We start from the raw sequence: 23,594 nt of genomic DNA, 5'->3' as shown, positions 1-23,594 counted from the left end.
GAATATACTCCTGATGGCATTCGGCTTGTATTAGTGCATCTGGTTCTGGGCATCCATCCGCAGAAGGATGTAAATGTAATTGGACTGTATTCAAGGAAAAAACAAAATGCTGAGAAGTTGTAAAGCTTGATTTGTAAGAGAAAAACTTAAAAATGTTGAATATGTACAGTGTGCCTGCATGACAGCAGAGGAGAGGCAGGTTTTGGTAACGATTACAATTCTGAGGGGTGTGAACACCAACAGAGTGAACACTTACTTAAGGATAGTTTAAGAAGGTATAATTAGATTTAATGGAATTAAATGAACTTGAGCCTAATGTTACAGTAAAAAAATCACATGAACAGTGAGACCTATAGATTTATGATTTATCTGCGTTGAGTTAGCACTGGGAAATCCCAGTCAGGGATCAAGTGCTTCTTCTGTAGAAACATGAAACATGAACAAAAGAAATGCAGTCCCTCTCATAAGGGGACAGGAAACTTGAGTGGGTGGCATATAAGGAATAAACTCAAACTAGTGGGATGTGGAGTAGAACCCTAAAAGGTCTTTTGAGTAGTTCTGAATCTTATTGGCTGACTGTTGAGCAATTCAGGATTATAACAATTTAACTCTTATTTTGAAGATGCTTGTTATCTTCAGTTGCTAATGTATGTGAATATTGCTTTAAACTGGAATAGCCTTACTACGCGATTGCCAAAAGCTGGAGAAACTATCCTTGGACATAAGTTTTTTGTTGGTTTTGGTGGGAAAGGAGCCAACCAGTGTGTCCAGTCTGCTCGACTTGGAGCCAAGACCTCTCTCATCTGCAAGGTAAGCACTGACTTGCTCTTCGATTACAGCTGAACTGAATGTTCACAAAAATTCCAGTAAACCTTTCGGTCACTTACCAGAAAGCTTTTGGTATGTTCTTAGCTTTTTAAAGTCTTTCTCTAATTCTCTTTTGTTTTTCTTATTTCAGCTATAAATTTAAGCATGGAGGAGGCTGTTTAAGAACACTGCCAGAACCAAAGACTAGTTGGCTACAGATCTGACAGAAATTGCATGTAGAGAAGGATTGCAAAACTTAGGTTGATATACCATGGAAAAGAGAATTGGGAAGAGTTAGAGATGTTCAAAATTTAAGAAATCTTGATTAGGCCCTACTCTTTACGTTCCCCACTGTTACAGCGATCAGTACTTCATTGATGGTATTCAGGTTCTAGAAGCTGTGGTCACTCTGAAATTTACTTTGTAGATGATTAAAAATCAGACACTGACAAGCCAGTGACAAATTTTAGAAGGAATGTGAAACTTAGTGCTTTGAGGGTTGAGTCATTATCTCATTACTTGAGATTAAGATAAGGTGTTCATATCTGAATTCTAGCACCGTTGTGTGCTATGGGATATTTTTGCCTACTTTTCTGAAACATCTGATATACTGTAGCTCTAAAGACTTGCTCACAGACCATTGGGCTGATTCAACTTGGCAGATGCTATATTCTTAAAATCTTTTTCTTTGATTTTTGTCATTAAACATTATAAGTTTTGAGTGATCATTACTACGGTTAAGATCAAATTTTTCTCTCTGTAGCCTTATTGTCTATCCTCTGCTAACTGTAGATGAAACTTCAAATTGACTGGACATACTTTGTTTTTTGCCATAGCTGGGGAGGATGCTAAATTTGTTGGATCATTGTCTGTCAAGGATTTATTGAGAGGTACTGGAAACATCTCAAAGAAGCCTTCCTCACTGTTTTTTCAATTCAATATTTAGACTAAACAATGTTAGCTATAAATTTAAATTACACCTGAAAGCATTTCTGTGGGTTATTATCACTAGTTGTTCCACAGTGTGGGTTTATGGGTTTTTTTGGCAATGTTTGTGCTTCTGTCATATTGTGTATATTTGATCATCTTTGCATTCAAGAATGATCAGATTCAAGTACAAGATGAACTGGCAGTGAATTCCCTTCTAACATTTTCTGCTAAATGTTAAAGATTTTTTTCCATTGCAAGTGTGAATTTTGTGTTATTTTTTTTAATGGTCTAGGCTTTGTTCAGTGCAATGGAAACATACACATTCATAATAAAATTTAGTAGCTACTATATTTTCTAAGTACTTTTCAAAAACATATTTTTGTTATTTCAATAAAACCCAGTGTTCTGTCTTTCTGTCTTTCTGTCTTTCTTTCTCTCTCTCATTCTCTTGTTCTCTTTCTTTCTGTTGTGTATTTGTTGGAGAAAATGTTAGCTTTTTTTTTTTTAGTTTTGAGAGTTATTATTTAGTTTTTAAAAATTGCACTTTATAACCTTGCAAAAGACTATCTCATCTCATGGAAGTCTCATATACAGTCTTATAACTGCATAGGTTAATGAGATATAGTATAAAATTTCTCACTGAATAAACTAAGAAGAATCTGGCAATAATGAGCTTCTACGATTAAATTATTTTTACCGCAACAAGTAATCTTAAGTATTTGGTGGTTCTTTAAGCTGGATTGCCCCTCACACACAGACTCTGTGCTCAGTAACATGCTTCTGTTTTGGTCATATTTCCCAACGTTTTTTATCCAGGATGGGTGCAACAATTGGTTCTACAATCTGAAGTTCAGAAAATGGAATCACTATTAATACTAAAGGGACATTCCATTGGAGTGTGGCATCCTCTTAGTAGCAGTGTAATTTAGACAGAGGATGTCCTCAACAAGACTAGAGATAGACATCTCACATCAAGTGACAAGGAATTCTTCATACCTCAGAGCTTTAAAACACAAGAGCCAGTGACTGGTGAGGGTTTGAGAGAGAGAGTATTATAATGACAAACAGTTGTGACTAGAGATGCCACAGAGTGCTGTGGAATTTAATGTAAAAATTGTAAAAAAATGTTTAAAAATTGAGTTTGAGTAGTGGAAATGCAAAGTGTTCTGCTTCCTGCCTGGATGTCTCTGCAAATAGCCACTGTTACTCAGAGTTATTGACGTGTGTCACAGTAGCAGTCAATTTGCTCCATAATGTGAAACAATGTATTGATGGAATAGTTACAGAGAAATGTAGAGGATTCCTTTCAGGGTACTAAAGGATCTAAGCAAATAAATTAATTTCTCAGGTTCCTACAAGAACACTGTTGCAGTACTGAAAAATTAACATTGTTCTAGAGAGATTCCAAACTCCCCAAAATATTTTCTTTCTTTTTGTTTGACCAATCAAAAAAAAAAAAAATCTGTTAGGCATATTAGAATAAGATGGTGGAGGGATGTTGGTCTGAAAGACATTGTATGTGCTGAAAAAGGTCCTGCTTTACTTCTGACAAACAATTTGGAATGATCTTCACTGGACATTGCTGGTATTGCATATACTAAATTCTATTTAAGCCATGGCTGCATTTGATTCTTACCTAGAAACAGGAAGTGTTGTATTACCATGTTGTATAGTCTTTTCTTTTTAAATGATCCAAATTTAAGTTAAAGTGCTGTAAGCTAAATTCTCACTTTGTTATATGAATATAGCTGTATCTCAGATGCAGCCCAGAATATGATGGATATCTTCAATTGGTTTTTCTGTTTTGTATTACTGTCTTATGCTTGTCTTTAGCACCTGTTTAATTCCCTAATGACAAAGAAGAGTAAACACTCTAAATTAAAAAGAACATATAAAATAAACAAAAATGATAAAGAGGTACCTGCTTTTTGCTTTAAGTAATTTTCAGGTACAGATGAGTTTGATTCTAACTGCTATGATGCCAACCAGCTCCCTAGCTCCATGTGGAAAACATGATCAAAAGGAGGAAAAACCCAGACTGGAAAATACTGATGTAATTTCACTTATTCTGATATGCAAACTGTGTGACAATAATGCTTGTACAAATGGCTTTTGTTGTTAAGAACTCAAGAAAGAAGAAATGCTATTTCAGCACTTAACAGTGTTCTGTGGTCAGCAGACTAAGACATTTATTTTTCTGTTTATCCAATAGTCCATCTAGCAGAGTCTGTGCAAATACAGAAAATATTAAAAACAATGTTATATAATTTGACATGGTCAGTAAATATGCCTTTTATCTAAACTGAGTCTGAAGCCCAATACTCATCTTCCTTGGGGGTAAAGCCTGAATGGAAAGATAAAAGTCCTTCAAATGCACTAGGATTAACTGGGTTGGATGCTGATGAACTAACATGGAAAAAAGTTTCCAGAGGAAAATGACCTCCATGGACACCCCTTGGAGGGCTTCCCTCCAGCACTGAGGGAACATGTCTTACTGCGAGCAGAAGTACCATGGCTGCTCTCAGCTTTTTTGACAGTTGAAAAGCAAGGGATGCCTGTCTGTCAGTCACATAGAGCTGAAGGAAGCTCCAGAGCTGAAGGAAGGAAGTTTCAGTTGAGCTTTTGGAAGAGGGTTATGAAATAGTTTGTTGCTGAATTAACTGAGCAGATCGTGATATTTATTGTAGAAGAATCATAGTAGCAAGGGAGGGAGAAGGTGATACCATCAGACAGAATGTATTCCAGAGCACAGCTGTTAGGCTGCAGAGGTGAGCACAACTCAGGTTTAAATTGCAGATGGCTGCAGTTATCCAGCCTAAAGCAGTCAGAAGATGCAGCTTCTGACAACCTGCCCTGTCTGGCAAATTGGGAGTAGTCAGAAATACAGAAATACTCTAATATGCAAACAATGAATAACACAGTGACCCAAGAAAATATTGGGTTGTTTGGGTTTTTTTTCCATGTACTAGAGGAATGTTCCATCTGGTTAGACTATTCTGGCCTTAATTGCTGTCCTCCTGCTGAAAGACTGGGACCATCCTTAATAATGCTTTAGAAAAAGCCCTTATAGATGTTGTAGGAAATGGAAGTTTCAAATCATGGTTATGCAATCAAATATGTGAGGAGAAGAATCATCCATCTGTGACACTTTAAATTTTAGAATTCTGAATCATAGTGTTCAATTCTTGTGATCACTAGCTGGTACTCAGGCCTTCTCCATGCTTTCTGAAGGACTGAGCTCATAAATAGAAAAATTTCTAACAACAGCTGGTAGAGGCAGCTGCTTTGTGCTTCTAGTAGCCAAGTACACCATTAGCTGTGTTATACTGTTTTATGAGAAGATGGATAATTGGTTAGGGCTCCTCTAGACCCATAACCAGGATCTCGATTTGGCTTCTAATCTGAAAGACGTTTCTTTTTTCCTCTTGCAAAAATACTTCCTGTAGCATTGGGTTAGTCTTTGATACTGCTCAGATACACAACTCGCTCTTGGAATTGGGAGCACATGCTATGCATGCTGAAAACAGGCTAAAAGTGATGAATCAAAAGCTTTGTTGGCATTATAAATATATTGAAAATCCTAGCATGATATTAAGTGAGTTAAACTATTTTTTTTTTCCATATACCTCATCTCCTTTGTTCAGCTTGTGTAATGTAACAAAAAGAAATTTATATTAGTCTGAATAAACAGCAAGCAGAATTGTTTTCAGCTAAAAAGATTAATGGAACTGAAATTACAAGCTTTTTAACTTGCTGTTAGAAAAACAATAGACCATAGCTTGACTCCCTAATGCGACTTGATCTGCTGTTGCTTGATAATGCAAACAAAAAATATCGAATTTCTAAACAGTACATTTAGTACTGGGAGTTGTAGAAATTGGTAATGCAGTGTTTATTGTCACTTTCTATCCCATAGACACAGTTTGATATTTTTCCACCGAGGTAGAAAATTCAGAATACAAACTGCAATTAAGAAAGACACCAGAACTGATGTCAATGCTTTCAATTCAAAGCTGAATAATTCAGTACATGTCCAGATTTTAAAATCCCCAGAAGTCTCAGTGTAAAAGGAGCACAGGGATTGTATGAGGATGAAACTTGAATATAGAAACATGGGTGTTTGTAACAGAGGAGGAGAAAACTGCAGAACACTGTTCTTATTCTTTGCTAATACTATTAATACATGTGTACTATTATTTCTTAATTTATTATTTGTTGATTAATAAGGCAAAGGGCTTCACGACTAAAAGTGTTGTATTTAAATTACATTAGAGCAATTGGTTGTCTAAAGATGGTCTATCTACCCTCTCACCTTTCTGTAAAGAAAACCCTGCTTTTATCTTTTGTATAGGTTGGGAAGGATTCCTTTGGCAATGATTATGTTGATAATCTGAAGAAGAATGGTATTTCTACAGGTAAAATTTTATTTTAAAATTTATTTTTAAACTTTAAAAACTGGTAGTGGAGGATTTTTTTTTTTTTTGGCCTTATTTTACCATTCAAAACTGTGAATAACTATTTTGATACAGCTGCCAAGAATTACTGAATATGAGAGAGAATCTGGGGACTTCTGAAATCAGCTGTACCCCTAAAATTAAAATGCAGTGTTATTACCTCTAAACCTCAGATGATTGCATCAGTGCAAGTCACCTGAAGATAACTTGCTGTTATGCAATTGTTTAGTCTGGCATTAATGATGATAATGCCTGGTGAGAAATTGAAAAATTCAGTCTGATTATTCATTCTCAACTTCACGTTGTCAGAGGAGGGATGGAGTGGAATTTCAATGGTAAACACAGTACATTTCACCTTTGCTTTGTGAACTGACCCGTGCAGTCATTTCAGAGACTGCAGCTGATGTTAGCACACATACACACAAAAATCAATGTTAAAAGGCTTTCAGAAAAAGGGAAAATTAAACATACACAATATTCTATTATCTTTGCACCTTTGTAAAACCAATTCCCTCTCTACTGTGCGCTGCTTAACTACATGATTACATTTTTGTCTGTATGACTCTTGTCTCCTTTGGGGTGGACAAGGATGGACAAATGTAATCACTAGGTGGCAATTCAATATTCTGTTTTCCTCTTCTGTTTAATGTGCATCCACGGGCTTAATCTACTGCATTATTCAAATCCTGCCTTAAAGAAAAAACTATCAGTATTTTATGGGCTTTTTTATTATGCTTATCAGTGTAGCATCTAAATATTTCACAAATGTATATATAAGTTTATTCATTGTGTATCTTTCAACTTAGGCAAGAAACCAAGCAAGGAAACCATAAAAACAGTGTCTGTTAGTGTACAGTTCTGAATGCCTCCAAAGCATGCCTACCTTGTGTCTTTGATTGTGTAAATAAAGCAATTATAATGCATAGCACTTAATTAAAATGCATATGCCACAAAGAACCATAATGTTTTCTGATTTAAATGATTGATCTTGCAATATTTACATGAATTTTTAAATAGTCTTTATAGCAGCAAAAGAAAAATGTAGGGGAAAAAATTCAGAAACTCTATCATATGGCAGTTCATTGATACCTAGGTAGATCAGTTGAAGGGTTGGAACGTTTAGGTCCAAGGTACCAATTTCTCCTGGTTGAGTTAAGAATATCTCAGAATGGTGTTTGATTGTCAGCTCCTACATTGATCAGCCCTGGAGAAAAATAAGATATATTGCTGGTGAGGCTGATCCAGGATCCTAACTTGTATTTCAAGATCTGAAGGCAAGGGCAATTCAATCAGCTTTTTGCTCAAGATGGTCTTATTTCTATCATGGGCTTTTCATTCTCATTTAATCCTTTTACAGCATATCCTTGTTGTTGTACATAAGGATACTGGGTACTGGATGAAAATCCCTGGTATAATGCCAGTTCTGCCAGCTCTCATATCTTGGGTCCTTGTTGTATGTCTTCTTTATGTTGCTCTTCTGTTTACTAGCATATCAGCATACCCCTTTTCTTTCCAATTCAAATCTTTTTTGTAATTTTCCCCTTTCCCAGTCTTCTTGTCTTCCACAGCCAACCAGCTGCCAGTGCTGCTCAGACCATTTAGATCTTTACTGATTTGTTGTTCCCTTTCACACATTTGAACCAGGCAACTTGCTGCTCATGCTGCAAGAGCATTGAGAGTACAGAAGGCACAAATTCTCTGCTTTCAATTCCAGTGTGCAGACAATTCATGGTGAAAAGAAGCTGTAATTGCAAGGGAAGTTCTGCAAGACTTTAGCAAAACCAAATGAGCATGATGTAAGGTGTTTTTTCATCCTTGTTCAAATTGGAGCAGATTGTTAAACTGGCCACAAAGGCACATCTTGAGAAAAAAGCCCACTTTTGCCCAGCATCAAGTCCATGTTCTAAAATGTTAGAACACCAGAGCTCCTTAAACAAAAGGTTACCAGAATTTGTCTCAAATGGAATAGTAGATTTTTCTCAAAGAGAGTTCTTGGGGAAGAAAAAAGAAACCCTCAGCTTCTTGGTCAGTTTTCTGCTACAGTGCTACTGGTTTCTACTACCAGTTTCCCACCATTGGTTAGTATTTGACAAATTGCTGTCATCTGAAAACAGGTTCTTATAGTAGTAAATGTGGAACAGTCTTTCTAACAGACAGTACTGCCAGCATCATGTTACTTTCTCTGAATAACAATCCAAAGAGGAAACACAGAACCCCATCACTGCCTTCCTAGCACTTGTTAATATTACTGCTGAAATGCAAATCTACACAGAATGAGATGCTGGGTTGTTTTAGTATTTTTGTTTTTCTTTAGCCTTGATTCTATTGTTTCATTGGATAAAAGAAATATTTCCAAGTAGGAGTAGAGTGCCTGAGATGGCTGTATAAATAACATGCTTTCTCTAAAGCAGAGATGTAGCCAAATTAAAGAATGTTGGACTCATATTTCTGTTTTGTGGGTGTAAATTAACACTTTTTGTTGTTGTTAGCTTCTCTGGCATTGTTGCACATGAAAGAGTAATTAGCATTTTTAAATTGCTGGAGGTTATGGGTTCATTTTAGATTTAATTCAATTAAACAGCATCACATACTATTGGCTGAAAGTAATGTATTGAACTAGTGCATGCTCTAACTTTTCCCTTTCTTAGCATTTGTAGGTCAAACTATAGATGCTGCTACGGGAACTGCTTCAATAATTGTCAACAGTGAAGGTACATATTTCTGCTCTGAATTGTCCTCTTTGTTCTGCCTTTACAGCCATAAAAGAAACCTTTGCATTGTCACTGTTAATTGTGGATTTTTTTTTTTTTTACTTTTTCAATTTTTTCATTATTTTATTCACACTTAGTTGCAGTTCTGTTTACTGCAGGCAATGTAGGATTAGGTGCCTAAAAGCAGCAGAATCAGATGCTTAAATTAGCAGTGTGATAGCCATAATTCAATCACCAGCTGATCTAACTAGTTTTGCATTTCCTGAACACACAGTGTATTAGAAGGTTAAAACTCTCCTTTTCCACTACAGCTTAGCCAGCACTTTTACTACAGAATCATTTAGGTTGAAAAGGACCTTTTAAGATCACAGAGTCCAGCCATTAACCCAGCCCTGCCAAGTCACCACTAAACCATCTACCTAAGTGCCACAACTACATGTCTTTTCAATACCTTTAGGGTTGGTGACTGTGCATCCTATTCCAGTGCTTGACAACCCTTTTAGTGAAGAAATTTTTCCTAATATCCAATCTAAGTCTCCCAGGTATAACTTGAGGCCATTTCCTCTGGTCCTGTGAGGGAAGGGTTTGCCTCCTCAGGACATAATGACACTGAGTCATTATGCCCTCAATCAGGAAAAGGAATTGTCCTCAGTATAAGTAGAAATATTTCTGTTGATCTTGTAATTTTACCACAGATTTTGATTTCAAGTTGCATCTGCAGTGATGAGTACACAGTGAAATGGCATATTTTTTTTCCGTGTTAGTTTTCCGTAGACTGTGCCTTCGCTCTCATTTTGCAGGGGAAGAAATAAAGATTTGGCTTGTTTTCATATTTTTTTTCAAGACTGCTAAACTATCCTCAGAAAACTTTATATCTTTTCCTCAAGCATAATTTAATCAGCCAGCTGATCTACTTGTTTTATATTGTCCTGAACACACAGTATGTGAGAAGGTTAAAGCTCTCCTTTTCCACTACAACTTACCAATCACTTTTACTACAGAATCATTTAGGTTGAAAAAGACCTTTTAAGATCACGGAGTTCAGCCATTAACCCAGCCCTGCCAAGTCCACCACTAAACCATCTACCTAAGTGCCATGTCTTTTCAAGCTGTTTCCTCAAGCTATTGAGAGCCCTTAAAAGAAGTGTGTCTGGATCAAAATATAGAGCTCAGGATGGGTAATGTTTATGCAAATGCAACGAATTAAATGTGATTGGATTAGTTCACTTTTGGAGTTGCTAAGAGGCTTCATTTGAACAGTTACCACAGTTTAGCTGACACATCAACTTAACAAGCTTCTATGTAACCTGATGGTTGTACATTGGGCTACAGCTCAAAATGGGAAAGGAAACATAACTATTTACTCATACAGCAAAACTGGGAAGGAACTGTGACTAAAGGCAAGCCTACACAGGAATATTCAGGAAAATTAGGCAAATTAGTTGGAGATGTGAGTTTAATTTTCCCTAAGTAAGATTAATCCAAGCCTTGCATGACAGCTCTAATTCAGAAGTAAGGTAACTCTAATATATTGGATAACCTGGATACCTGCCTGTTAACTTGGTTTGGATCAGCAGGTAGATTACACAGCAACTCTTGACACTTATTTCTTATGCTGCTTACAGTCACTGTGGCCATTGTAAACAGGAGGGACTGTGGGAATCCAGTAGTGCTCCTGGGCCTCACTGTTTTGTACATGTTTTGCACTAGGCTTGCTGTCCAGAGTAGTTGAATAAGAAGCAGTCTTATTATTTCCTAATTCATACACATGGCCAACTAAGATAAAAACAGTCTGAACTTGAATGAACAGAGGATGACCTGTTAAAATTTTACCATCAAGAATTTTTCTGAAGGATAAGGAACAAAACAATCTTGTGGATGTAAAACCTTTATAAGCACCAGGAAAGGGAAGTGGATTGTTCTGAGCCACGGGGTTCACAATGGGCTATTTTACGTGTTAGTGTCAGTGTGAAGGGTATATGGCAGTCTTGTGATTCACGCAGTGGCATGAATAATGCATAATGTCATGTAGTTTGTGCCTCTGAATACCTGAAAAATTGTATGCTAAGTTAGCACTGGCCTCAAATTTGATTTAAAATCTAGTAGAAGAGCAAACCTGGTCAGAACTATGCTCTAAAGCAAACAGATGCACAGAATTGGTAATGGTTCTCGTTGTTACTTCTCTCAAAAACCATCTGGCGCCTGAATTGAGTAAATTGCAGTAAAATAGCAGTACTTATGTGCTTTGCTGTTGCAAGAGACATTTTGATTTTTTTCTGTAGAAACCTGGCTGATTTGACCTAAACAGGCTTTACAGCAGTTTTCAAAGGGCTTGTCTACACATGCATGTTTTACTGCAGTGGCTGTGCTGGCATAGCTGAAACACCACAGCACTCAGTGGACTGATGTAAATTAATTTCTGCTAGTTCAAATTATACCTAAAAGGGAAGCATTTGAAGTTAGGGTTGGTGATGGTGTTTTGTGTTAACATGAGGGACAAATAAAAAACATAGCTATCATCTCTTTAAATTGACAAGTTTTCATTGCCGTATTGTTACACACCTAACCTACCCTTCTTACCAATTCTTTACAAGCACTGATACTTGGGAAAAATACCAACTCAAACCAGCTGAGAAAAATTACAGGGAGAAGTAGGAGATATGCAAGTAGAGGGTGTATGAGACTGTGATGTATGAGTGAAGGCAGAGCAAAAGAAAGCTGTAGCAATCACAGTCAGACAAGGCTCTGAAGTAAATCTTCCCTGATGTTACCTCTGTCTGTCTAACTGGTGCTGCAGAATTTCTAGGAAGTTTTTGACTGGTTACTGAATTGCACAAGTATAACTCACCCGCTATTGTAATTGGCAAAGTGCTAAAAATTTGAAAATTGTCAGGCACATTTGATACTCTCGAAGTTGATTATATTCTGGGACAATGCAGTATAGTTTCAATAAAAGATAGAGTGGTTCAATCTCTGCTTTAATGCAAAATGGTGGAGAGATGTTTAACAAGTTTATAGAGCTGCACTGAAAAATGTGCAGCCCAGAGATGCTGCAAAGGTTCCCTCTGGGCTGATCTCAGAAATCTGTGCAGAAATATTTCTGGGACCTTGTGTTCCTTTCAGTTGTTCTCTTTTATGCTACTGCCTGTTCAGAAAGTTTTGATTTGACTAAACACAAGCTTCAGTATACCAGGACCCTGTACACTTCAAATCTGTACTTTCTCTCTTAAGGATAAAAGCTGGTACATCCAGCTGCTTTTCTTAACACATTTTCTTCAAGGTGCATCACACCACTTTGAACCCCAGGTTTTGTTTCCCCTTTCAGTCTGCCTTCTTGCCACTAGCTCTGTCACTTAGCACACCTTCTGCTAGCAATGTGATATTGGATGGGAAGAGCTCCATAAAGTGATGATGTGTGTTGTACTTTTACACACATGTAGGGAGGAAAAAACCCTCTTTGTGAATAATTTTTTACGTGATTACCTCTGAAGGTTATTGCATCTTTGTCCATATCTGGCACTGACTGTTGATGCTGCCATTATGTTGGCCTAACTGGACTAGAGGTTTGAACAAGTCTGACAGCTTTCATATTCATATTCATAGCAAAAATTCAGTGGAGGCACAACAGAGATTGGCAAGTCATGATTAAAATTCCCTTGATTATTTCAAGTTAGGACTTAGAGCACACCTACACAGAACACTGCAAGATAACCCTCACTTGAGACAGGCATTGTGCTGACTTTATGATAAAGTTATTAATCATTCATGAACAGTGAATAGACATTATTTTGTAACTTGAGTGTACCTTCAGTACCAAAGCACAAGTAGTAAAAAAACATTCAAAATATATATTTAGGTAAGGCTAAGTAAACACGGCAAACTTAGAATACATATGCCAGCTTGTTTATATTATACTTTCCATAGAGAAAAATCTTTGGTTTGAACCTTCAGGTTTATGAAGAAATGTCACCTCAATTTTAGAGACTTTCTACATATTAACTTTCTTCATTAACTTGATTGTTTGTGTGCAAGACTCTTCAATACTCCTATTAAGTGGTTGCCTAGAAATTATGATACCATAACACACCCAAAACTCACCTTCATATTTATGAACTATGTGATTTGGCAGCACATGTTTTTCTTGTAACATTCTTTTCTGATCACAAATATAATTTTCTTCTGTATGAATTATTATGCACAAGCTCTGCAGCTATTGTTACAATTGCCTTGTTTGATGTATTTGATATTTTGATGAATTCTAAGCACTACTGGTGGTTTTTAGGCTTGTCATCAGTTTTAAAGAGTGATATTTATTGCACTGTGGTGTTTACTGGTTTGACATTTGATTTTTCCACTGGCACTTCCCATCTAGTGTCATCTGTAAGATGACCCTTGTAAAAAAACAGTCTGGCTTGAGTTATCCATCTTTCTAAGAACTGGCAGTAGTCATTTTAGAAGCCCAGCTTAGGACAGTTTTTATGTATGCAGCATTCATCCTGATTGGACCCAATCCCCATCTGGTGTAAGCTTGTGCAAGCTTATCGGTTTCATTTAGCTGTTACAGCTTATAGCAAGTGTGAATGTGGCCCTTAATAGTCTAGCTGATGTCTGCAAAAACTCAAAGTTATATAGATGTACCCATCAAAACTGATATTTTTAGTCTAAGAAAAGAGATTTTAGAATTAACGGTAATGCAGTAAATGTATTATTCTCATTCTTGGTGTGGATAATATTTTACCTCACTGGAGTAGTTTTAGAAGGTAGGTCTACAGCTTAAGGCTTCCCTTAGGGTTAACAGAGGTACATAGACTTTTCTGGACAATAGTTTATCTCCTCCTCAAACAGATACCTAAGATATGTAAGACTAAAAAACCTCTGAAAATATTTGTCTCTTCTCCTTGTTGAAGGCACATAGAAAAATAATTTTTAGAAATTAGTTTTCTTAGACTTTTCTAGTGTGTAGGATTTTTTTAAACTTAAAAAATTAGTTCATGTTGGACAAGATGAATCTCACCCCTCTTTGCCATCTGTCTTTAACTCTGTTGTCCCTGATGCTGAATTCCCATCTGATTTCCCTGGCAAGAAATAATTGCTTTCAACAAAATGGTTGCTGTTAATAAAAATTTTGTATTAATTGTGCGTGCATGGGTCCAGATTCTGCCTTCATGCAGAATGCCTGGTGCAAGTTTGTGGTGACTGCTGTCATTCAGTAAGTGTGGTATATATAGCTAAGAACAGAATGGGGGGGGGTTTCCCTCCAGCTTGAGTTTAGTCCGTCTGGACTGTTGCACCACAGTAGGTACTGCATTTCCCTGGCAGGTTTGAAAGCAGACTTTAAGTATCTGACCTTTTGTAGTTATGAAGAAAAGCTTCAGACTGTGATCCAGTGTAGCATGGTCTACCTTGAATTTGCACATACGGGTTTCAGCAAACAGCCCTCCTTACTGCCTTGGGCCATTAGCTCTAAATTCTAATAATAATATACATGTCAGTACAGCTAAATAGTTCAGCAAGATAATGCAGCAAGGCATGTGGATAGAATCTGAGATTCTAGGAAGCACAGAGGCCAGGCAGAAATGAAAGAGATTCTTGTTCCACTGATTCCCTGTCTTTTACTGCTTGCACTGCTGCACCCTAAAGCTATCAAAATATATGCCTGGCAAAATGGGTGCAGTTTGCCTTTGAATATTTCCTCAACAGGATTCAGATATCTTTGGGAACATTTACTTATTGCAGAAGGTTTTTTGTTTTCTTTTCTTTTGTTTTTTATCCAAGATGCCCATCATTGTCTGTTGAAAAGCAGGGCGTTGGCTTTAAGTGCTGAGGTTTTGCTTTTCATATGCAGCTGTTCTGTACCAAACCATTGACAGCAGAATTGCTTTGGAAAGCTTCGGTCCCTCCCTCTGAGATCACTATATTATTCTTTCCATTGTCCTGCTTTCTTTGCAGAATGTATTTAGGGAGAGAAGATTTGCACGTTCTTAGTCAAAGGACTTTGAAGTCACATTCAACAAAAATAATGTATTTAAAAACATAAATATTTATTTGCAGAGTAATTCAGTTCATTACAGAATTGGTAGCCTTTAATGATTGGCAGTCCTTAAAGGAATCTTCAGCGGGGGCGGGCTGAGCCTGTAAATCAAGGAACAACTGACTTATTGAAGTTAATACCCGAGTGATTAATAATAAATTTTAATTTGAAGGCACCCATGCCTGAAGGTCTCTAAGTGTTGTAACAGAGATTAAAAAAAGAAAGAAGCTGCAATAAAAGAAGGTGATGTGTGTGTCTGAAGAAAAACAAAAGAATATTTGGAACCTACGTAAATGAACCTCACCTAACTGTAAAACAAACTACAAGACTAAAAAGGATCTTAGTTGTGCTTTGAGACACTGCCGAGCTTCCACACGCACAGCTTTGCTTAGACCATTCTCCTGGCCAGCTCTAAGGGCAGGAGAGGCTGTTGCCCACCCTGTTTACTCACTTCTGATAAAACTTTGCCTAGACACAGGCATCACCTTTCTGGGCTTCGGTGACAAACTGGTTCTGGTTTTCATGATGCTTAGGAGCCCTAACTTGAAATGTCTCAGGTAAATGGTGCAAGCCTGCTTCTCTGAAATCTAAAGAACATGCATAATTTTCTTAGCTGTGAAATACTTTTTGTTCCCAGCTGATGGGAAAATTAAAATTTTTATGCCATTTTTGGCATATGAATTCAGTAATCACATTGATGCTTTTCTGTTCCAAATGCTACTGGAATATTTCAGGAAGATGCAAATATCACCCTCAGCTTGTATCTACCATCTCCACTGTGACTAGTACAGTGCTTCTTTAGAGTTCACAGAAAACACCAAAATAAGACTGGGGAATGCCCATACATGATTTTCCCCAAAGGAATATATATTGCATTTGTTGTGCAGTGTTAGTTCATTAGCACATTGATCTTTTTGATTATCCTTTGAAATATTTGTGTATTTGAAAATGTCAGCAATGCATACAATTTTATTGGGGTTTTTTGGAAAGTAAATTGAAATACTCATCTGAAATGTATTATAAAAAGTGTAAGGAATTGTTTTACATACTTTATTGCCAAAGTTGAAGTAAAAAACATGATATCTTCTCTTTAGGACAGAACGTTATTGTCATAGTCCCAGGAGCTAACCTGCTTTTAAATTTTGAAGACCTGAAGAGGGCTTCTGATGTCATCTGTAAAGCCAAAGTGGTTGTTTGCCAGCTAGAAATAACCCCTGCTGTTTCTCTTGAAGCTCTGAAAATGGCACGTGCCAGTGGAGGTAATTTAGCAAAAGCCATTCTCTCTCTTACGTTTGTGCTACATGAAAAATACTCTTTATCATGCTTTCTAAATAAAGATCCTGTAGTCTATTCTGGTTTCTGTCGTATTAGTTTTATTTAGAATTGAAACAATAGCCAAAAAATTCATGCTATGCTCATGAAAACTGAATTCACTTAAAAAATTTTGCAGTGTTAACCTTGAATAGCAAATCAACTCATACCCTTATAATCTTCCTGTATATGTCTGGTGCTGCCTTTCCTCCTATTTTTGTGTTGTGACTAAATACAGTATAATGTTGGTAGGTCAGGAGTTTTGGGTCTGACTCTGCTATGGTTCCAGAGCAGAACAGGAGTAATGAATGCAGGTCTGTAAAGCTGCACACACAGGAAAGTGAATGAAATTACCTCAGAATCAGACTTAGGGCCCATGTTCTCCCAGCATAGCAGTAGGTATGGCTGTGGTTTTTTATATAGTAGTTTACATCCTTAAAATAAAAAAAAAAAGAAGCTTTTTCTTTCTAACCAAAATTCGTAGAGTGTGACTGGGCATGATGCCATTGCATAGAGACAGTCATGGTCTGTGAAATTATTAGAAAATTGTTACTGTTTGGTACTTTTAAATGTAGGGCATTGTTCCTTCAGTGTAGTGTATATGTAGATGAAAGCTGACATTTTGCTTGAACAGGATGGGGTTTCATTACCAACATAATGTTTTTGTTGTTTAAGTGCCTGTAATGCTTTCAGTTACTCAAGCACAATTACCACGGTATTTGAACACTAAGTAAATAATTATGCAAGAGAGGCATCTATATGAGATTTAAAAAAATTTCTTCCCTTCTATCCAGAAGATCAGACTGGGAGGGGACAGCTCATAGCATAGTCAGTCATGCAGCGGATCAGGGATGGAACTGGGATCAGAGCTAACTGGTTTCTTGAAGCTGGACCCGGGCTACCTCCAGTAGACCACAGCATGCTGGAATTGTGGGCTCTCCAGTTCACCTTCTGCACCATGACCTGTTGTGCACCTGTGGCACAGTATTTTTTTCATTACATTTTGTGAAAATGGATAGCAGCATTCTTAATCTAGTGGTTAATGGACTATAGTAGAATCATGAATCACTATCCATGACTTATTCTGTCTATTTCTAACTCTATAAACAGTTTTGGCAAGATGCTTCACACTTTTGTCACCCTCCTATGGCAAGACACCAGTCTGTGACAGAAGAAAAGACAAGATTTTTTTAAAAGCAATTGAAAAAATTAAAACCTGATACACAGAACAGATATGCAAACACTTAGCAACTGTAGATAGCACAATATATCAAGAAAAGATAGTAGTTCACTCTGGGCCAGCTGTAGTTCTGTGCTGTCAGTGTGTTATCATTGTGCAGCTCTTCTGTCAGGGAAGTTTAGTTGCTTCTGCTTTAAAACAATAGGCTGCACATGTTCAAATGTCATGTGCCATCAAATCTAAGTAAACAGCTGAGTCTGTAGCACTGTAAAAACCTATCTGTAGCCAACAGTAAATTGTTAATGCAATTTCCCTTCTTTTAGCTTGCAATACCCTCATGTATTATGTAGCACTTCATGTTAGAATGTTCACTTGACTATTTTTGTGTAAAACAGATGCATACCCAGATGCCTCAAACCTCTGTTACAATGGGGTTTTTTGCTTGCTTTTCTTCATTCTCACTGAAAGAAATAAACAAAAGAGAGAAAGAATATGGAGACGGGCAAGAACTCTTTGCTTCTCTTCAGTGAAGGTGATCTGGTTTTGTAAGCTGGAGAGGGACATCTCATGTATGACATCCTCTCATTGTGGCATTGATTATTCATTATTCTTGTGACAATCATGGTGAGAAGGGAAGGAAGGAAGGAAGGAAGGAAGAAAGGAAGGAAGGAAGGAAGGAAGGAAGGAAGGAAGGAAGGAAGGAAGGAAGGAAGGAAGGAAGGAAGGGTTGTGAATAACTATATGAAGTAGGTATAAATTGGAGTGGAAATCTGTCTGGACAATTACGGGTTTTTAGTGGTTGATGGTGAGAAGCTGCTGCTGCTTCCAGAAAGTCTGGTTTTGGGCTTCTCTAATGACAGACTCCATAAAAGATGGCTGATAATGCCCAGCATATTAATACTGTCATGGAGAATGAGCTGGAAGCAGCCTCAGTTAAAGGTTCCATGTCACTTGCAAGAAACAGATCTATTTTTTGGACTCTTCAAGTTTTTAATCTTGGGCTACAGTTTTTCATAACAGCTGTTTGTCTGTGGTTAAACTCTTTGTGATTTCTGCTAAAGCACTGTGGTTGCAGAAACCAGGCAATAGAAAATGCCTCCCACCCTACCCTAGCTTTTGAATTATGAATACCAGCTACCTTAAAATTTACTTAAGACTTGATAGCAGGGGAGCTTCCTTTTAAAGATAAGCCTTCACAGTGCTATGGAAACCTGCCTGATTTTAACTGTATTATTGGCCTCTGGAAAATAAGTACCTTTCACACAGACATCAGAAAATTAAGAGCTTCACAGCTAGCCAAGCATCTGTCCATACAAGCACTTGTCCATTTGGGCAGCATGACTTCCAGTGTAACTCCTGAATCTGGTTTTAGGCAACTTCTTTTACACTGTTAAAGATCTGTTGTAGGCCCAGGAAGCACAGAGCAGGAGCCTGCTTGATTTCAATACAGACAATTTCTTTGTCTCAGAAGAGACAAAGCTGGATGGGAATGCTGGGGATGGAGAGCTGATTTCAGACAAAGGAAACGTAGGAGAGTTTTCCTTGAGTTTTGCGGGTGGCAGAGGAAGAAAAGGAGAAGCTGAAAGAGAAAGAAAATTGGAACAGAGATTAGCATTTGTTGAATAGAGATTGGAATATGGAGGTAGAGTCAGGGAGCAGGCCGATGGGGGTTGAACAGATCAGAGCAGCCCTGCTGAGAAGGACTTGGGGGTGCAGGTGAGTGAGAGGCTGGACAAGACCCAGCCATGAGCACTCACAGCCCAGAAAGCCAAACGTGTCCTGGGCTGCATCCAAAGCAGCGTGGGCAGCAGGGCCAGGGAGGGGATTCTGTCCCTCTGCTCTGCTCTGCTGAGACCCCACCTGGAACACTGCATCCAGCTCTGGGGTCCCAGCATAGGAGAGACAGGGACCTGTTAGAGTCCAGAGGAGGCCACCAAGATGATCAGAGGCGTGGAGCACCTCTCCTACAAGGAAAGGCTGAGAGAAGTGGGATTGTTCAGCCTGGAAAAGAGAAGTTTTGGGGTGACCTAATTGCAGCCTTCCAGTACCTGAAGGGAGCCTACAAGAAAGATGGAGACAAACTTTTTACAAAGCATGTAATGAAGAGGATGAGGGGAAGTGGCTATCCAACCCAGGCCATTCTATGATTCTGTGATTCTATGAAAGAATTTGGGCAGAAAATAAGTTCCTCAGGAGGACCAAACATTATCCTGTTCAAAAGCCATGCTCTTCTTCACAGCCTGAAAGAGGATCTTAGGGTTCCTCTATCTCCCCCCATGCTCAGCAGATAGTAAATATGGGAGAAAACTAACAGTAGTGTATTACAGTGTGTTCATGATGAGTCTGTAGTACTTAAAATGCAAGTTGGAACACTTCCAGTGCTGCTCCTGACCCATTTGTATGTCAGTGTGATGCCACATGACTGTTTTCCAGTATGTCCTGTTTCTTTGTTTTACCTAGGAAAGTGTGCCTTAAAGTTTTATGTTTAAGAACACTTCATTAGGGTTGCAGTTCAGAAAATAGGAAATGCAAGAGTTAAGGTTGCCTGTGAAACCTTAATTTGTCTCCTTTCTGCATATGCATTATGTTGCAGTCTTTAATTATGTGATCACATGCTGTTTTTCAGTGGTATGTGATCATATAATTAAAGAGTTTATTATAATACATACTGTATTGTAATAATATAAGGGAGCCAAATTAAGATTTCATTGGAATTCCTAATCCTGGCATTTTCTGACTTCTGAGTAAAAGTCTTTGTAACTTTAATACTGTTTTTAATGAGGCAGGTAGAGAGGCATGATAAAGTTGTACAGTCAAAGACTAAAACTTTCAAAGTGTTAATCACCTAAACTTCTTGGTACTCAGATTTCAGAAGTCTCTGTGCATCTTTGTCTATTAGGGCATTAACTGGGATTCAGAGGTGTTCAGGGTGTCTGACATGCTATAGCTTACAGTCAAAATATGTGTTTAGGACTGAAAATTTAGGCATCCAATTTGGAAGATTTGATCACTGACTATAAGGAATATTTCTGAAGTAAGAGTGTGTGCTTTATTTAAAAATGATGGTCTTGTGGTTAAGACACAAGTATTAATCATAGAATTGGCAAAGTGAAAAACCAAGGCTGCAGACTTCCTGTGTTAATAGTGAGTAAGTCACTTACACTGTCCTCCCGACAAACCTTTTCTGCTGCTACAAGGGGCCTTAGGCTACTACAGTTTAAAGTTAGGTAGTAAAAACTCACATATTCTACCATGTGTTAAGTTTAGGTCCAGCTCTGCCAGATAGCATATTAAAAATATATAGCTCCTTGTCTACACTACAGTTTTATAATGTGGCATTTTGAACAAGTTAGGTAACACATTCAGAAGCACATTTAACTCCCTGTCTGGACATGCCCTTCATTACTCCATAACTCGTGATTCTTCATGTACAGAACTCAGATAAAGACACTGAAAAATTCTAGAATTAAATCAGTTCTTGTAAAACTTATTAATATCGTGGAAGAAGCATCATCAGTTAAACAAATTGCATTAATGTCTAAGGCTTTTCTCTTTTTTTTAAATTTAATGATTTCTTGGGGTTTTTTCTGTTACTCTTTTCTCATGTTCCCATCATGACAGGTGCCTGCACATGAATTAGAATGGAACTTTAATATAATAAACAAAGCTTTTAGCAGTTGTGTAAAACGAGGATACAAAAACCGAGAGTCATTCATGTGTTAATAATAAACATTGGGGTCTGTGATTGAAACACAATGGTCTTTCAAGTGGTGGTTTATGAATCTAAAACGCTACAGATTTAGACTTTCTTTTTCTTTTTTTTTTTTCCAGTAAAGACTTTGTTTAATCCAGCTCCAGCCCTTGCTGATCTAGATCCACAGTTTTATACCTATTCTGATATCTTCTGCTGCAATGAAACTGAGGTAATGGTCATATGTCATGTTAAAGAAGGAGTATTAAGCAGGAAAATTTCAGAAGGATGCTCTTCTCAGAAATGCAGCATAGGGAGCAGGAAAATTGAACCATGCTCCTCTTACATAGCACTTTTGGAGGTGACAGGTTTGATTCCTGACCTAACCAGCAAAGAGTAGTATTCCAAAATAACTTTAGCTTGCACTTGAAATTAAATTAGCTGTTTGCAGCCAGAAAGTTGGGTCCAGCCTTCCTTGCAAGTAGATCAGCAAAACACATCCATAAAAGGACACTTGTTAAATGTTATCACTGAGTGGTAAATATTAAAATAGTTCCTTGTCCTTGTTCTGCAGTCCCTTGATATGATTAGCAGGAATGCATTAGCCATAGTGTTCTGACAGTTTTAAACTCTCTTGCCAGGAGGTGATGCACGCTTGCTGCACTTGATGGTAAATAGTAGCTTCATATGCCTCTTCCTGTCAGATCTATTTTCAGTGAATCTTCTCTGGCCTTCAACTGTATGTTTTCCTTTTTTCTTTTTTCCCCCTCCTTTCCCTCTCTGTTCTAATTCAAGTGTTATTTCTCCCAAAGGAAATTGGTTTTGTCACAAGAGACAAATTAACTTCATCTCATAAGACCTTTGTTTAAATTTACTATTTATTAGCATTAGGCTCGCTGTGTTCCTTCCCCTCACCCTCTCTTTATATTAACAGGAATGTGGGAGAAGTAACCTAGTGGATAGAAACCATGCCTTGGTCAGAGTTAAAGTTATGTCTAAGAAACATGGTTTCTGCAATGAACATAATCCCTTTGGGTGGAGAGGAGGGGGAAGAGCTAAGAGAAAAGCATGGCCCTGCTTACTTGTAGCATATTTTGTCTGATGACAATGTCTGTCAGTGTAAATTTTTGAAGACTCAGTTACCGTCTTTTGAAATTTCTGTTAAACTCCATCACAAACTGTATCAGAAGTTCTCAGCCTGTGAGTCTTCTAGCATTTAAAGGTCAGCCTAAGTAACCCAAAAGGACATCTAAATTTTATTCTGGGATGTTTCATTATGTGTCTGCCAAGTTCACATACTCCAGAGAATTTGGGAATTAGTAAAATAGCAAGGTGGGAGATGCCACGGCACTTCAGATCTCTGGAAGCCAGAGTTTCCAGGATAACTGGCAGTGATACAATTTGTGGCTCAGACACTGCCCAACAGATACCAGAATTCAATTCTATGTGGTGAAGAGAATGCTAAGGCAAACTATTTATTCTTCTTCAGGGGACTCGCAGAACACCAGTATCATGTTTTCTTAATGCTGTCAGGCAGCTCTTATGCCTGGACTATGCCTCTGGATTGGCTAAATGGTGCAGTGGCTCACATTTTGGGCTGAGAACATCCATACTCTCCCACTATTTAGTAAATGTCATTCGTTGTTTGCTTTTTCCATAATGCCACTTGTTAATTTTTTCCCCTGCAAAAACTTATCCCCCATATGTTAGAAACAAAACTTTGTTTTTCATTACTTGTCTGTTCCTGACTTTTCTCTCTTTGTATCACACATGTTAAAGTTTTCCTTTTGTTGTATTTTATTGCTAGAGGACAGTCTTGAAAGAGGCATTCTTTGAGAAGTGTAGCTTGCTGGAGCCAGGGGTATTATTATTACCACCACATGGAGGAAAGAAAATTACTTCTATTAGAGAACAAGAAATACAGGTGTATAATTATAATAGATCCCTGCTCACTCATCTACCTTTTCCTGCAGAGCTGGGGGTACAGTTTGCATTCTTTTCTGCTATTTTCTTTTAAAAAGTAATTACCATGTGAAGATAGCTAGAATCACTGAATGCAAGGTCAGGCACAGAAGTATGCTCTCTGCTGTTGAGGAGGCTCATCTCTTCTGAATTTAAGGAAATGCTAGACATGTGGAAGTTCCTGCCAGCCATATCATGGGAGCATAAATCCAAGTGTAGGACTCCTTCAGCATATTCTGAGAACAACAATGGCATATAAATACCTTTGTTTTTAAAAAACAACCTTTTGAAACTTTGCAATGAAATAGATTATGTTAGCACAAATGTAATATTCAATTTTGTTTGATTTCGTTCTGTGTGTCTGATTTATTGAACTGATTTTCAGGGATGGACTATTACCATTTTTTCTTTCTTTTTGCTGAGAAAAAAGGAAAATTCAAGCATTTGTTTTTCTTATGTCACAGGTTTGAAAGTAGTTTTTTTTGTAATTGTTATATGTTCATATACCATCTGTTTT

General features: G+C 37.6%; 1 protein-coding gene across 3 annotated transcripts in view; it reads left to right on the top strand.

The window, feature by feature from the left end:
* The window catches only part of RBKS (ribokinase), a 71,684-nt gene that overhangs the window by 18,904 nt on the left and 29,186 nt on the right, over positions 1-23,594 (top strand). For 2 of the 3 annotated variants that reach the window (XM_032102785.1, XM_032102787.1), the window contains exons 2-6: positions 678-810; positions 6,089-6,152; positions 8,840-8,902; positions 16,028-16,192; positions 21,256-21,347. In XM_032102785.1, the coding sequence (XP_031958676.1) occupies positions 678-810; positions 6,089-6,152; positions 8,840-8,902; positions 16,028-16,192; positions 21,256-21,347 (517 nt within the window). The remainder of the gene's footprint in view (positions 1-677; positions 811-6,088; positions 6,153-8,839; positions 8,903-16,027; positions 16,193-21,255; positions 21,348-23,594) is intronic. The other variant, XM_032102786.1, reaches the window with a different exon arrangement.

Source organism: Corvus moneduloides, chromosome 3, assembly GCF_009650955.1.
Source record: "Corvus moneduloides isolate bCorMon1 chromosome 3, bCorMon1.pri, whole genome shotgun sequence".
Classification (NCBI taxonomy): domain Eukaryota; kingdom Metazoa; phylum Chordata; class Aves; order Passeriformes; family Corvidae; genus Corvus; species Corvus moneduloides.
This window is presented reverse-complemented; position numbering and strand designations above follow the sequence as displayed.